This window comes from Culex quinquefasciatus, chromosome 3 (assembly GCF_015732765.1).
Source record: "Culex quinquefasciatus strain JHB chromosome 3, VPISU_Cqui_1.0_pri_paternal, whole genome shotgun sequence".
Lineage (NCBI taxonomy): Eukaryota > Metazoa > Arthropoda > Insecta > Diptera > Culicidae > Culex > Culex quinquefasciatus.
Window position 1 is genome coordinate 172,272,779 of NC_051863.1, and position 16,147 is coordinate 172,288,925.

Consider the following 16,147-nt stretch of genomic DNA (forward strand, 5'->3'; position numbering starts at 1 on the left):
CTTGTGGCGAATGTCCATCCTGGGCCTCCGTCCGTTGCAGATCGAACGCATTTTGCTGCTCCACTGGCGTTTCCAAAGGTTGACGAGCCCTGCCTCGACTAGGGCGCTGTGCATGAAACGAAACGGTCGCTGGAGCAGAGAGCGCCACGATGCGTAGTAACACTCAGGACCTTCGAATATTTCGTGGTCCAGAACCACGTAGAACGGTTGCATCCGCTCGTAGTCGAAGGCCGTTTCCGTGAGCAGATCGATGAAGTCGCTGTTGGCAAGCGCTCCGACGCCAGGATATGTGTCAGTGATCTTTACTTCATCGCCTTGCACGATCATCTCTTTGAAGTAGGAATATTTTTTGTACTGTGGATGCGCTTCCAGATCGTAGCGGAATTTGATGTTGGACTGGAAAAGTTCCGCCATAGTTTTGATTCGTTGGATCGAGGGCCTGCTCGTCATGAGGGATACGATTTTGGTTTCGAAAGCGTTGCTAATGAAGAACATCAGGACGATCAATGAGAAGAAAATGATCTTCTCCAACCGGCCTGCCCGGTGAAGATCATGTCGCTCAAAGCCACAAACGGCAAGTAGAAATGGTTCATTTTTAAACTGCTCGGGGTATAAGAGTTTGGCGATTTCTGCTGAAACGAGGATCGCCATAAGAAGGATCCAGACGTGCCAGGTGAACGGCATCAACATGAGTTCCGCAACATTCAACGGTCTATCCCTGGGCACTGCCACTTTCCATATTATTGGAACGCTCGTGCAAAAGTGCATAAAGTCTCTAGGAGTTGTCGGAGTGATCCACATGCTGTTTAATATTATATCAATATTTTTTCCAGGGCACCAGTAAAAACCAGAACCATTTCCTTTGCAGCCATGCTGGTCTTCAACAATCTCCGTGTGCAAGTACTGGGCGGTTTCGTTTAGCCAGTGATGGTTCCAAGCGAAAGGAGTATCCGGCATTTTAACATAGGTAATATTTCGACTCTTTCGCCAACGGCGACCAATTTCGAATAAATACATCGGCTGCGGCAGTCGTGGCCATTCACTGCACATCTCACCGTAACAATAAATCACATTCAGGGTGCGACTGTCCACGAACACAGAATAGGCAAACTTCACGTTATAAAGTTGGTTGAGTAGACTTTTCACTAGTGCTTGATTGCTGTAGTCCACAAAGGCTAGCACTTTGGTAGATGGGTGGAACAAACGTGTTACGTTGTATATGTTCCACATGGTATCACTTTGCTCCAGATACTGAACATCATTTCCCGGATAGATGATCAATATCGATGGTTGCATCGGTAGCTTCACTAGCCCATCGTGAAAGGTTCCATTGAGCACGTATTTGACAACGTGGCTTATCCTAGGTGATTGCAAAATTTCATTGAGAATGTTGTCGAAACGATTTTTCGCAGTAACATCGTAGAAAACACAGCTAAACGATCCGGGTTCAACGCTTGCCAAATACTCGATTGTTCTCAGAAAGTAATCCAATACCTCGGGACTATAGGGAAAGGAACAATGAATGCACGACAAGACCAACAGAACAGAAGTTAAAACTCGCATGACTGCATGCTTCATCATTTGGAAAGGATTTGTGTTGATTGCAATGCTGTTATAAACCTCACTTTGATTGATTGTCAGTTTTGATAGCAAACTTATCGTTAATCACTTATGAAGTTTTAGATACCAATCGAAAGAAAAAAATCCTCACCCTTATTCTTCAGCAGCGAATTGATGGTCGGACTTGGGACGGCCTGTTGGCGGGACTGTAGCTGTTGCTGTTGCTGCTGGGGCGCAAACCGTACCGTGTGGCCAATCGTGGGCAGCGAGTTGGAGTTCTGCAGCGGCGGCGGAGCCCTGCCCCTTGCAAGTTCCCCTGCGCCCGAGGTCGGTTCCGGCCGGGTCGTCGCCTGGCTGACGTTGGGTTTGGCGCTGAACTCGACGGGTTTTTCGTAGCCCGCGGAGGTGGTCCACGGAGCCGGAGTCGTCGGCGTGGGGCACTGGTTGCGACGCTGGGGCGTCGGAGATTCGAATCCGATTGGACGGAACTCGCGTCGTTCGGCGACCGGCGACGGTGGGGCACTGCGGGGTGTCCACACGGGTTGTGGGGGTGGATCTGGGTTGTTGGATCGGCTGCGCTCGGCTAGTTCTGCCTTGGTGAGAATCTCCGTGGAGCGGTTGTGGGGTGACCAGACACCTGGGAGAAAGTGGGAGAGAGAGAGCAGGAATATCCAATTAATTCGCTGTGTAAACAGAGGTTGTGGGGATGATGGTTTGAGGGTTGTTATTGTTGCTGTAAAGGTTTGTGCCTCCGCGGCGGCTGATGACGACCGAAGTGATGATGAGGATGACCATTGGATAGTGGATTAATGTATTTGTTAATATGGACAAAAATATACACACACATATTCCAAATTTATTCATAAAAAATCACTTAGAAATCTGAAATCCAACCATGGAAGATTATTAATGAATTTGATTTTAAATTGTCTTCAACTTAAAATACAACAGTTGTCTCAACAATTCTTTACACTTTAAAATTACACATAAAATAACATTAATATTTGAATAATCAAAATGACAAAAGTTCAAGAAAACTATTAAATGAATTGAACTAAATGTACTTTTAAAGGTTTACTTGGAGTGTTTACTGATACCAGTTTTAAAACTTATCAAATTTGGTTAAGATAGAAATAAGTTTACCGGAATTTTAAGTAATACATCGTATCGCTCGTGCAATTATACTCAAAAGTCCAATATCCGATGGCTTTGTACTTCAAGAATTGAACTATCAAAATATCTAAATTCCAGGAGAATGAAACACAACTTTGAATCACACATATTTTCAGATGGGTAATCTCGGTTCAAATTTTTTTTTATTTCTTGGGCTGTAATACTTTAATAATTTCACATACATTGTAGTAAAATTACATGCTGACAGATTTTGTGTCAGAAAAAATGAGTAAAATTTCTTCTAAAAATGTGTAAATTTACATCTGCGTATGGTTGACATAAATGATTTCATATTAATTGCTGATAGATTTTGTGTCAGAAAAAATAGGTAAACTTAGTTTTGGAAATATGTAAATTTATATCTTTTTATGTGTGTTTTTACACATATCTCACAAAATTAAGCTAAAATGATATAAAATATGTAATAATCAACCATAATTTTTTTCAACCTTCAAAATTATTTTTTTGTTGCGAAGTTCGATTATCCGATAGTTTCTTAGGAACTTCGGATTATTAAATCATGAACAAAAACATTTATTTCCTATGTTTTTGTTTTTCTAATTTTTTACATAAATTCGAGTTTTGCGACCTGTTTGTAGCCAAATTTTTGTGGTTAATTGCCTTTTGCGTTGAAAAAATACATTTTCTGGATATTTCAACTTCACCATTTTGGCCACCCTTTTTGGATTTTAAATCTCTGATGACTTCGAATAACCGAGTTCGTACACTCAGAATTTGGTCAGATTTTGTTACAGATATAGTTTTAATTTTTCTATATTAATTTAGGTAAAATTACATCGAAATGAAGAAATATTTATCTCTTCAATTAACTTAATTAATTTTGTTTTACTGTGTACTCAATCATCTCCTCTGCTATAGGTCGATATGGGTATTATTTTTTTTTATAGATCACACATTTTACAACTTACAGTCAGAGCCGTATCTGGGTCTACGGAGCCCTTGGTGAAGCATCAAATTTGGCGCCACCCCTAAATTTACAAGCATTTTGATAAATTGAGTTTGGATTTTATAATTCCAATTGGAGATTTTTAATATGGTTAAATTCAGAAACACAGTTATTTTATTTTATATTTTTACAAATTGTATGAGATGGGTTGAATTGAAAATTTATTGCAGGAATAAGGTTGATAGCAAGGTTTAGTTTTTTTTTATATATTTTTCAGATAAATGCACAGAATTGAATGCTCAACCATGATAAGTTAAGTTCCAGACAGCTTAGTACAAAAGAGCAAACCAGCATCGAAGAATAATTTTTCAACATGCAGCGGCAGAACCAAATTTCGTCAAAATCAATTAGAGATTATTCAAAATCCAGTGCAATTCATTTTTAGTGATTCGCCCATACGATGCTTGAGAAGTTTTTTCATATTTTTTTATTTTTAAAAAAATTAATGCAAACCAATTTTTTCGCGCAAAGCTTTATGAAAGTTTTCAAAACTCCATATTTTTTTTTTGTTTTAGCTGAAAAAATAGTTTGAATAACTTCTAATTACCAAAATGTTTTAGATGGTTTAAAAAGTAAACAACACCGGTTAAGCTTAAACTGAAAAAAGTGATGTTCAAAACAGCTTGTGGGCTCTGTAAAACATTTTTTGTACGAAAAAAATAATTGTGGTCTTATTAGTGAAAATTTACTATTTCAAAACTCTAGTATTTTGAAAAAAGCGCTGGAAAATTTTAATACACGAAGTTGCTTATAAAGGGGAAAACGTGCTGAAAATATTTCAAAGGCCATTTTTTTAAACTCGAGAATGTAAAAATTTTAAAAAGGCATATGTTTTAATGTTAATATAATTTCTATTTCAAAGAAGCTCAAAATATGACGATAATTTTTTCACAATTTGGCTCAATGTGATTCACAACCAAATCAACTTGAAAATAACATATAGTTGGATAATTTTATAGTCTGGAAGGTATGACTTCATTACATTCGGTATACAACGGTCTGCTGTAATGCTGTATTTATTTTGAGAAGCTCTTTTAGAATTCTGGGTACCTTCTGCCACTTGAGCAGGGGCGTAATATTGAATGTTTGGCCCGTTTAAACTGCTAGTCTTGATTTTAAATTTTTGAAAATATTTTTTTCGAAATGATCGGAAAATTTTACGAATGTTTCATGTTTTAACATTGTAAATCGGATCATTAGTTGCTGAGATATCGACATTAGAAACTAAGGGTCGTACCAACAAAGTACAATAAAGCAAAATATTGAGAATTTTCTCAGCTTTTCAAAAATATTTTTTTCAAAAGTTGGCAAACATGTGCACTGATTTAAAAAAATGAAAAAACTGCGACTATTTTCAAAAAAGTTACCCTATAACTTGAAAACGGTGCACTTTTTGAAAATTTCACTAAACTTTTTGATTGCAAATTTGATTTTACATCGAAAAATGAAGTTGAAAAATTGTTGCGACCAATATTTCGATTTTTTGAAAAAATCAGTATTGATTACAAAATTCATAACATATTCAATTTTTTTTGCACATCCAGGAAATTCTTGAAAAGTTGGCATTTTATGACCCCTAAAACATATCGAAAAATAAAAAAAAAATAAAAAATAGTGTTTTTTAGCAAATCAAGTTTTAGCAACAAAAAGTTAATTTAAAAATCACCATTTTTTTACAGAGTATCATTTTTTTCAATGTAGTCCTTATCCATAGCTACAACTTTGCCTAAGATACCGAATCGATCCAAAAATTCCTTCAAAAGATACAGATTTTTGAATTTTCTTGTTGCCAAAATTGTATGGAAAATTATATAAACGAACTTATGGCTTCTTTGAGCATATCGAAGGCACCAAAACAGTTTCAGCCGGATTAAAAAGTACAAAAATTAAAATTAAAGAAAAAAGACCGATTACATAAAAAAAAGTTTTTTTTTGCATTAATATTTATGTTAATATTGGATTCAAGTAAAATCCAATTAGCAATGCTGAAAAAGATAAATTGTTTTAACGAGATAAATTATATTGGCATATTGACCTTAGAATGTTAAAAAAAAACCATGCCAAGTCATGTTTTTAAGTGTAAAAAATATACAGTAGTTATAAGTAAAAATGCTTTCGATTGAATTATGATGTAAAATATAGCTAAAAGGAAAACTTATAAAACCGGATTAAATTGAAATAGGTGGAAAAATTTTCGAAGTAATTTTACCTTAATTCATTCATAATATATGTGCAATTATCTCCAAATTATAGAAATAGATTGTTCGGTCCTGAACCGAAGAAGTTGACGTTTGAAAGAAAAGTGAAAAGTTTGCGCAGTGTCCAACCCCAAGCCTACTATGATCGCCAAGCCAAACGCATCGATGAACCCCTCGAGAAACGCGCGTCGCTAGCGGAGAGTTGTGGAGAGCAGAAACGACGAGAGAACGAGAGAGAAAAAGCGCGCGCTGAGTGCGCAGCAACGAGAACGAGCAGCATTACAGTCCACGAGTTCGAAGAGTGAAGACGCGAATAAAGTTTTTTAGTTTTAAAGAAAAATCGCGAGTGTGTTTTCATTCCGGAACCTTTCCGCCCAAGCCCAAACACAAACATTTGGTCCGTTCCGAACCGGATAAGTTCCGCGAGCACGGGTTGGACGGAAATCTTCCGGAATCCGGCGGAAGCCGTGGTGAAAAAGTGAGGACAAAAGTGCAAACAAAGATGGCGGCCTGAAAACTTTTCGAGACTGGTCGAGTGAAAACAAGATGGCTACTTGGAGCGTCTTGTGAGAAAAAGTGCAAAAAAGTGGTTCCTGCGAAAGGAAAAGCGGCTACAGCCCAGCAAGTGAAAAGTGGTCCCGGCATTGCTCAAAGTGTGGTGGTGAACGGCAACCAGATTGCGTTCGTTTTCTTCTTGGTGGTATTCTTCAATTGAGCAATGTCGGTGGTTTCGAGCGCGGCAAGCGCAAAGAGCGTGAAGAGCGCAAAGAGCGTGAAGAGCGCAAAAAGCGCCAAAAACAAAGAGGACGATGAGGTGGCGAACAAAGTAAAGTTGCTTGTCCGGAAGCGTGGCCAAGCGATGGCGAAGGTGACCAACACCAAGAAAACCGTCGACACGATCGGTAACGACCTAACCCCAGCGCAGCTGCTCGTGTTCCCAGAAGCAGCTCAACAACTACTACTCGGAGTGGCACTTCTACCACGACCAGATACTGGATCTAATCGATGATGAGCAAGTGCAGGATCACATGGACAAATGCAACACGTTCGAGGAGCAGTACGCGCTGGTGCTGACCGCCCTGGAAACTGTGTCCCTGGCGCAAGCACCACAGGCAGAGCAGCAACAAGAGAGAGTCATCATCCATCAGCAGCCGCTGAAGGTCCCGTTGCCGAGCTTCGACGGCAAGTATGAAAATTGGCCCAAATTCAAATCAATGTTCCTCGATCTGATGAGTCGGTCGCGAGATTCCGATGCAATCAAATTGTATCACCTGGACAAAGCCCTCGTTGGTTCGGCCGCCGGTTTTATCGACGCGAAGACGATCAACGACAACAACTACGAGCACGCTTGGAACCTGCTTGAGGAGCAATTCGGGAACAAGCGGATCATCGTGGACACTCACATTCGTGGCCTCCTCAACTTGAAGCAGATGTCGCATGAGTCGCACAAGGAGCTGCGAGAGCTTTTGGGCGAGTGCACCCGGCACGTCGCGAACCTTGAGTTCCACGGACAGGAGCTGACCGGAGTGTCCGAGTTGGTAGTGGTAAATCTGCTGTCGGCGGCACTGGACAAATATACGCGCAAGAACTGGGAGTCAACGCTGGCTCACGGTGAGTTGCCAAACTACGAGGACACCGTGGCCTACCTCAAGGCGCAGTGCAACGTTTTGGAGCGGTGCGAGGCCGCAAATGGATCGTCAAAGAGTGCACAACCTGCCGTGTCACCAAAGATCACGGCGTACAAGTCTCATGCGGCAACGGCGCCAGAGAATCCTTCGACACAATGCGACTTCTGTGCTGGCGTACACATCAACTTCAGCTGCCCAGACTTTGTCAAGCTAAGCACCAACGAGAGAACCGAGAAGGTAAAGTCGCACAGGCTGTGCTTCAACTGCATACAGAAGGGACACAGCGCAAAGGAATGCAGGTCGAAGAACTCCTGCAGAAAGTGTGAGAAGCGCCACCACACGTTGTTGCACTTCGAAAGCGCCCAGCCGGCCAGATCGTCGCACGTCCAGTCGGAGTCCAAGCCCGAGGAGTCGAAGCCGAACGAAATACCGGAGCCCGAGTCAGTAGCAGTGGAGCAGCCAGCAAGTGGCTCGTCCGCAACGTCGTGTGTGTGCAACCAGCCTCGTGTCGACTCCCAGGTGTTTCTGATGACAGCCATCGCGCAGGTGGTAGATATCAGCGGCGCAAAGCATCAGTGTCGCATCCTCCTGGACTGCGCCTCGCAGGTTAGCACCATCCGAGCTGGTCTTGCATCGAAGCTGGCACTACCTGCAAGACCGGTGAACACTGTAGTTGTCGGTGTAAATGGTAAACGCAGCAACATAACTCACGAGGTAAGCGTACCTTTGCATTCCCTGTATGGTGATTTCCGAGCCTCTGTGGATTGCCTGGTCATGGAAGAGGTAACCAGCAATCTACCAACCGTGTTGGAGGACGTTTCCAGCTGGGAACTTCCTTCCGGGATTCAACTGGCGGATCCCTCGTTCTACATCCCTGGGGAGGTGGACATCCTCCTGGGGGCCAAACACTTCTGGAGTGCCATGAAGAATGGCAAACGCAAACTTGGTGTTGGATTTCCGGAGCTGCGGGAGACAAACTTTGGCTGGGTGATAGTGGGGGCTCGCTCGAAAGTCTTCCCCGCTGTCCAAACATTGAGCTGCAACCAGAGCTGAAAATGTCAGGGGTCCTGACGCGAAAATCGGCGACGCATACACGAATTTTTCAGATCCATTCACTGAACCGCAAAACCGTGACATAAACAAACCCGACTCAGTCGTGAGTGCCCTAGCTCACTGAGCAGCTACAATGCGAGGCAGTAGTCGACCAACGCTCATTCGACGTTGAACGCACACACATAAAGAAACAAGTTTTTACACAAAAAGTTGGTATTTATGCTTGGAAATGTAATTTTGAATATAAGTTATGGTTGTTTTAAGTGTTTTGCACAGTCTATAACCATTCAATTGTTTAAAAATAGTCAAAATAGTGTTTAGAGAGGATTTTACGAGTCAGTCATACGACACGAGTTGAGTGAGTGTAGCTCATTTGTTCACGTCTCTCATTCTCCAGCAGCCGACCGGCACGAGTCAGGCGGCAGTGGTTGAACGGACACAGTAGGCTTACAGTCACATGCTAGCAGTGAACTGACATTTTGGTTTGCTTCATGTGTACGCTGGGTTGGAAACATTTTGCAGGCCTGGCTGCAACGTCCTCTTTCTCGATGGTCCAAGCAATGCTGTCCAACAGATCAAGGAGGTGGAACAGGTCTCTGGCGGCCCTCCCCTGCCGACCGAAGAGGAATCGAGTGAGGAGCTCAACCAGCGTTCCCACAAGCGGGACGCTACTGGTGGTCACGGCGTTGGCCTTCCGTTCAAGGGTGTGGTTGAGTTGGGTGAAAGTCAGTTCTTGCTGGAAACCGAAGAGTTTGGTCACTGTGAGCTGGTGGACAAGAACAAAGACAAACCTGGAACCAAAGTGCGTGTGGTATTTGGTGCGTTTACCGAGCCGTCGTATCGAGCAGCGCTGACCAGCGCACGGATCAAGAACAACATTCGCCGCAAGGACAGCCGTGTCGTGTCGGACCATCTGACGGCAGGAGGGTTTCGGCAGCCCGAAACAATTGGAAACGACATCAACCGAGAGGATCGAGGTGGGAGAAAACAAATTTCAAGTCTAGAGTTCGATAAGAAGCATCCGGTGGTCTTACCTCACAAGCACTACAACGTGACAAGCCCCAGTCGAGCATTAGACGCGGGCCCGTCCGGGTTGCTCGCGGCCGCACGCCAGCGGTTCTGGCGGAGTTCGGTCAACAGAGGATCCACCATACGAGAAGTCACGCATAAGAGCGGACCTGCTTACGTTCCAAGCCGAAAGAAGATGACCCAGCCGCACACCGTCGCAGAAGATACCCCAGACGAAGCCTGGCCATTTCTGGAGTCACCGAGTACACCGACCAGCGCCAGAATCGAGCGAAGTGGTCCACCGCACAACGGACGGTCGCTTGCTAGAGGTATTCTTGAGTCGCCACTTCGCCGGCGGGAGTATGTTCGGTCCTGAACCGAAGAAGTTGACGTTTGAAAGAAAAGTGAAAAGTTTGCGCAGTGTCCAACCCCAAGCCTACTATGATCGCCAAGCCAAACGCATCGATGAACCCCTCGAGAAACGCGCGTCGTTAGCGGAGAGTTGTGGAGAGCAGAAACGACGAGAGAACGAGAGAGAAAAAGCGCGCGCTGAGTGCGCAGCAACGAGAACGAGCAGCATTACAGTCCACGAGTTCGAAGAGTGAAGACGCGAATAAAGTTTTTTAGTTTTAAAGAAAAATCGCGAGTGTGTTTTCATTCCGGAACCTTTCCGCCCAAGCCCAAACACAAACAATAGATAAAGCGTGTTTTTTTTTTATTTGGCTCAAACTTTTTGAGAATCTTCCCGAGATTAAAGCAGTCATTTTGTGTCCTTGATTCACCTTTCCAAGTCTCCATAAAAATTTAGCAACTGTCCTTACAAAAATGGTAGGAAAATATTCAAAAATCATTTGAAGGCATTTTCGGATTGTTTTGGTATTTTCGGCAAAGTTTTAGGTATTTATGAAGACTTAAAAAAAGTGTGTTTTTTTGCACACAAATTTTCTAAAATGCGTATTTAATTTTTTAAAGTGTTTTTCTTTTGTCCCTTAATCATGAATATTTAGAATAAATAGAAATCATATCTATATTTATAGAAACATTATTTCAACTTTCAAGCCCACCGTACCGGGTGCTGGTAAATTGGTCCCCTCCGTGGGCGGGAGCTTCAACAACGTTCTGTTGACGAGGTCGAAAACATGTGTACAACACCGCCACTACCACCAACTTTGAGTTGCTATGGCTGGCTGGCAGCTGGCATAACCAACTTTGCTGCAGTGGTCGCCGCATTCGCCGAAAGGATTATGCTCGTCCTCGTCCTGTTTCGCACTTTCTGCGGTGGGTGGTGGCCGATATGCGGGCCGTGGGGGGTGGATAATGGAAAATCGCACGCGGATAGAACTTTGTTGTCAGAACACAGATGGAAGCAAAACTACACACCAGAGTGCCAACATTGTCGCGTTGTTTGTGCAGACTAGAAATAAGGGTAACATTTTGAAAATGATTAATTTGAAGAAAATCGTTGTTTCTTAAAAATTCATTTGATTGGTTTATTTTTTTCTATTGTTTGAAAATTTGAAACATACGAGTTACCACTTTTTGAAAAGTTAGTCCTAACTAATTCTGTTCACTAGGGTTGGAATTCCGGAACTGGTCATGCATTGCGGACGGCGATGGAAACTGCGATGGAGAAGTTGTTCAAATAAGCCAATCTGGATCAATAACAACGGTTTCGGATGGATGAACTTTTCCGAGGCTGGAGGCAAATTAAGACCGGCGTTTACATTGGGATTTCGAGTTGAACGCCACCGCTTGAGCAGATTGGAGCAGAATCATCGAACGTGATTATTGATTTTTGCCAGTTTGGTATTCGTATTCCAACCTAAAGTTAAGGGGGAAATATATTTTTTGCAATATTTAGCATCAATTGATCAATTTCCATTTTCATAATAATTCAAGTCATAATTAAATCTAAAGAAAATTAAGTTCACTAGAAGAACCGTTGAACCGCATTAAAATTTAATAACATTGTTTCATTTCATCATTTTCTAACACGATACGATTCTCGCTAAGCTCCCTTCATCAGCCCCCAATGAGTCATTCCAATATTGAACTTCATCGTTCGATCGAAAACAGCATCCGGTCCCCGAAGAGCATCCGAAAAATGCCCACGGTCATAAATATGAATGAAATTGGAAAAGTTTTCATAATTGAACTATTTTATTATTTGCTCACTCCCTCTATCTCTCTCTATTCCAGCCTCGATCCAAACAGCTTCACCACCGGTTGCCTACCTTCTGGCGATGCAATTTTCTGTGGGAGGGCTAAATTCTGGCAAACGAGCAACTTTTCATCGAACACACCAATCGGACCCCCGGAACTGGATCGCCACGTGGAAGGGGAGGGGCCCAGAGTGATTATTATTGATTTATAATTTACGGCTTTGAATTTCGGGAATTTTCCCAATTGGGCCAAATCGAGGACGGCTGCCTGCTCGTTTTGTCCGGAAGTGGCCTGCTCTTCTAATTTCGACGAGGGCCACTCCCGGTCGAGGAGGCTATTTTAGACTGCTTTTCCTGTTTTCGTCCTCTGATTGCGACCTGGAATGTGGCCTATCTTGGAGTTTTTTTTAGCATCATCATCTTCATCTTCATCGGCGAGTTTTCAACTTTAGCTCGCTCAGGAAGCATTATTAATGGCTGTCGAGAGGTTTGGCCTGTGCTCCGGTCGGTGGCGTCTCGTCCCCTAGTATCTAAGAGCACTTGCAAAGTCATACATTTTTGATGAAATTATACAGGGTGACCTGGCTGGTGGAAGAGGGGGGGGGGGGGCAAGGGAACCGTGTGCTTCAGGTTAAATTGGCTGCCCCAACAAAGAAGAAGAAGGCCAACCTTGCTGAGTGACGACGAGTTGCCCCACTTGGTTGAAAGTTTTATTATTTATTGAATGGAAATTAAAAATTTATGTGGCGCTGAAAAAGGACAAGTTGTAGGGATTTGTGGGAAATGGTTTTAATTAGGCCTAATCAAAAATTCAGTTGTTAGAGTGTAAATTATACCTATTTCAAAGACTCTTCACCAAAATGTTGAGCCGATTTGGTCAAGGCAGTGTGGCTATAGACAGCCCCAAAAATTGTATGGAAACTTGTGAGCAATTCCAGCCCAAAACAGGAATTTTGTAGGTACTTTTTTCTGTATCTCGAAGCCGTTGCACCCTGAAAAAAAAATACATAAAAAAGAAAAAAACACGCCACTTTTATGAGAATGTTTGTTTTTATGTTTAAATGTCAAATTTGAAAGTGAGCCCACGATTATTTTCGTTCTAAATTATTGTCAAAACAGCCCAAGATTTAAAAAAAAAACTCACGACTCAAGACTCAATTCTCAAGACTAGGGTTTTGAAAATTTTGACGTAAGTTTCAGTAAATGATTTTTGTATTTTTTTAGGAGGGTTGTTCCATCCTGCATTTTTCGTGAGTCTTTTTGTAACATTTTAGGTTGTTTTGACAAAAAATTTTAACGATAAAAATGTTGACTATGATATTTAAACTTAAAAAACAACAAATCTCAAAAAAGTTGCGTGTTTTTTTCTTTCAGTGTATTTTTTCGGAAAGCCCATCAAATTTTCCACAAGTTTGTCTTTGACCACTTTTTGATACGATACAACAGCTTTGAAGTACAGCGAAATTTAAATTCCGAATAAAAAAATATTCAAAACACTTACGCCCTTCTCAAATGTCATTATCGAGTGAAACTGGCTCCATATACACAAATATGGCTCACATAAGCGTAGGATAACATTAGTGCGTAGTTGAACAAATTTAATGTAAAATGTGAAAACTTGTGATTCATGCTTCGAATTCAGTATAAAATGCAATACAGTCAAACCTCTTTTTACGCGACCTCCTTTTACGCGAAATTTTTTTTACGCGGTTTTATTTACGCGAAGAATTCAAAATAACGCGAACTCAATTTACGCGAAAAATTCAAAATAACGCGGTCCGATTCTAAACTGTCGGAAGTCTTAACCATTATGGTCATATCTTCCTGTTCAACGGGAACCACAATCAAGGTTTTTACCATCAGTAGCTTCGGTATACTCCACATCATATTGGGATGTTCTGGACAACTAAGAACATCCGGAAGTCACGAATAGAATATCTATCTGTTCAACGGGTGTTTGTACCGGTGTATCCACCATCGATATAGCTTCAGGTAGCTTCAGTGAGCCACGATGGACTCTCTGCGATCTGTTAGAATGTACGAGGTTATCCAGGAACTTCCGGAAGTCATGGCCTGGATATCTACCTAATCAACGGGGGTCTGTATGGCTATATTAACCATCAGTATAGCTTCAGGTAGCTTCAGCGGACCACAATGGACTCTCTGCGATCTGTTAGAATGTACGAGGTCATTCAGGAACTCCCGGAAGTCATGACCTGGATATCTACCTGATCAACGGGAGTCTATATGGCTATATTAACCATCGGTATAGCTTCAGGTAGCTTCAGCGGACCACGATGGACTCTCTGCGATCTGTTAGAATGTACGAGGTCATCCAGGAACTCCCAGATGTCATGGCCTGGATATCTACCTGATCAACGGGGGTCTGTATGCCCATATTAACCATCGGTATAGCTTCAGGTAGCTTCAGCGGACCACGATGGACTCTCTGCGATCTGTTAGAATGTACGAGGTCATCCAGGAACTCCCGGAAGTCATGGCCTGGATATCTACCTGATCAACGGGGGTCTGTATGGCTATATTAACCATCGGTATAGCTTCAGGTAGCTTCAGCGGACCACGATGAACACTCTGCGGCATGTTGGATTGTTTTGGGTCATCCAGGAACTCCCGGATGTCATGGCCTGGATATCTACCGGATCAACGGGGGTCTATATGGGTGAATAAACTATCGGTATAGCTTCAGATAGCTTCAGTGGACCACGATGGACATCCTGTGGCATCCTGGGTCATCCAAGAACTTCCGGAAGTTATGGCCTGGATATCTGCTGGATCAACGGGGGTCTATATGGGTGAATTAACCATCGGTTTAGCTTCAGATAGCTTCAGCGGACCACGATGGACACTCTGCGGCATGTTGGATTGTTTTGGGTCATCCAGGAACTCCCGGATGTCATGGCCTGGATATCTACCGGATCAACGGGGGTCTATATGGGTGAATAAACTATCGGTATAGCTTCAGATAGCTTCAGTGGACCACGATGGACATTCTGTGGCATGTTGGATTGTTTTGGGTCATCCAAGAACTCCCGAAAGTTATGGCCTGGATATATGCTGGATCAACGGGAGTCTATATGGGTGAAATAACCATCGGTTTAGCTTCAGATAGCTTCAGTGGACCACGATGGACACTCTGCGGCATGTTGGATTGTTTTGGGTCATCCAGGAACTCCCGGATGTCATGGCCTGGATATCTACCGGATCAACGGGGGTCTATATGGGTGAATTAACCATCGATATAGCTTCAGGTACCTTAAGTGGCCCACGATGGACAATTTGTGACATGTTAGATTGTGTAGAGACATCCAGGAACTCGTCCTCAAATACGAATGCTAGTTCTAATGGGACATTTATGCGTTGATCAGGTAGATATCCAGGCCATAACTTCCGAGAGTTCCTGGATGACCCAAAACAATCCAACAAGCCACAGAGTGTCCACCGTGGTCGACTGAAGCTACCTGAAGCTATACCGCTGGTTAATATGGCCATACACACCCCGTTGAACAGGTAGATATCCAGGCCATGATTCCGGGAGTTTTTGGATGACCTCGTACATTCTAACAGATCGCAGAGAGTCCATCGTGGCTCACTGAAGCTACCTGAAGCTATACCGATGGTTAATTCACCCATATAGACCCCGTTGATCCGGTAGATATCCAGGCCATGACATCCGGGAGTTCCTGGATGACCCAAAACAATCCAACATGCCGCAGAGTGTCCATCGTGGTCCGCTGAAGCTATCTGAAGCTAAACCGATGGTTAATTCACCCATATAGACCCCCGTTGATCCAGCAGATATCCAGACCATAACTTCCGGAAGTTCTTGGATGACCCAGGATGCCACAGGATGTCCATCGTGGTCCACTGAAGCTATCTGAAGCTATACCGATAGTTTATTCACCCATATAGACCCCCGTTGATCCGGTAGATATCCAGGCCATGACATCCGGGAGTTCCTGGATGACCCAAAACAATCCAACATGCCGCAGAGTGTTCATCGTGGTCCGCTGAAGCTACCTGAAGCTATACCGATGGTTAATATAGCCATACAGACCCCCGTTGATCAGGTAGACATCCAGGCCGTGACTTCCGGGAGTTCCTGGATGACCTCGTACATTCTAACAGATCGCAGAGAGTCCATCGTGGCTCACTGAAGCTACCTGAAGCTATATCGATGGTGGATACACCGGTACAAACACCCGTTGAACAGATAGATATCCTGGCCATGACTTCCGGGAGTTCCTGGATGACCCAAAACAATTGAACATGCCACAGGATGTCCATCGTGGTCCACTGAAGCTATCTGAAGCTATATCGATGGTTAATTCACCCATATTGACCCCCGTTGATCCGGTAGATATCCAGGCCATGACATCC

At 43.1% G+C, this 16,147-nt stretch overlaps 1 protein-coding gene across 2 annotated transcripts in view; it reads right to left on the bottom strand.

The window, feature by feature from the left end:
• Window positions 1-16,147, bottom strand: part of LOC6052304 (sorbin and SH3 domain-containing protein 1) — a 148,165-nt gene that overhangs the window by 64,954 nt on the left and 67,064 nt on the right. For both annotated transcript variants that reach the window (XM_038260162.1, XM_038260161.1), the window contains exon 3: window positions 1,712-2,197. In XM_038260162.1, coding sequence (XP_038116090.1) covers window positions 1,712-2,197 — 486 coding nt within the window. The remainder of the gene's footprint in view (window positions 1-1,711; window positions 2,198-16,147) is intronic.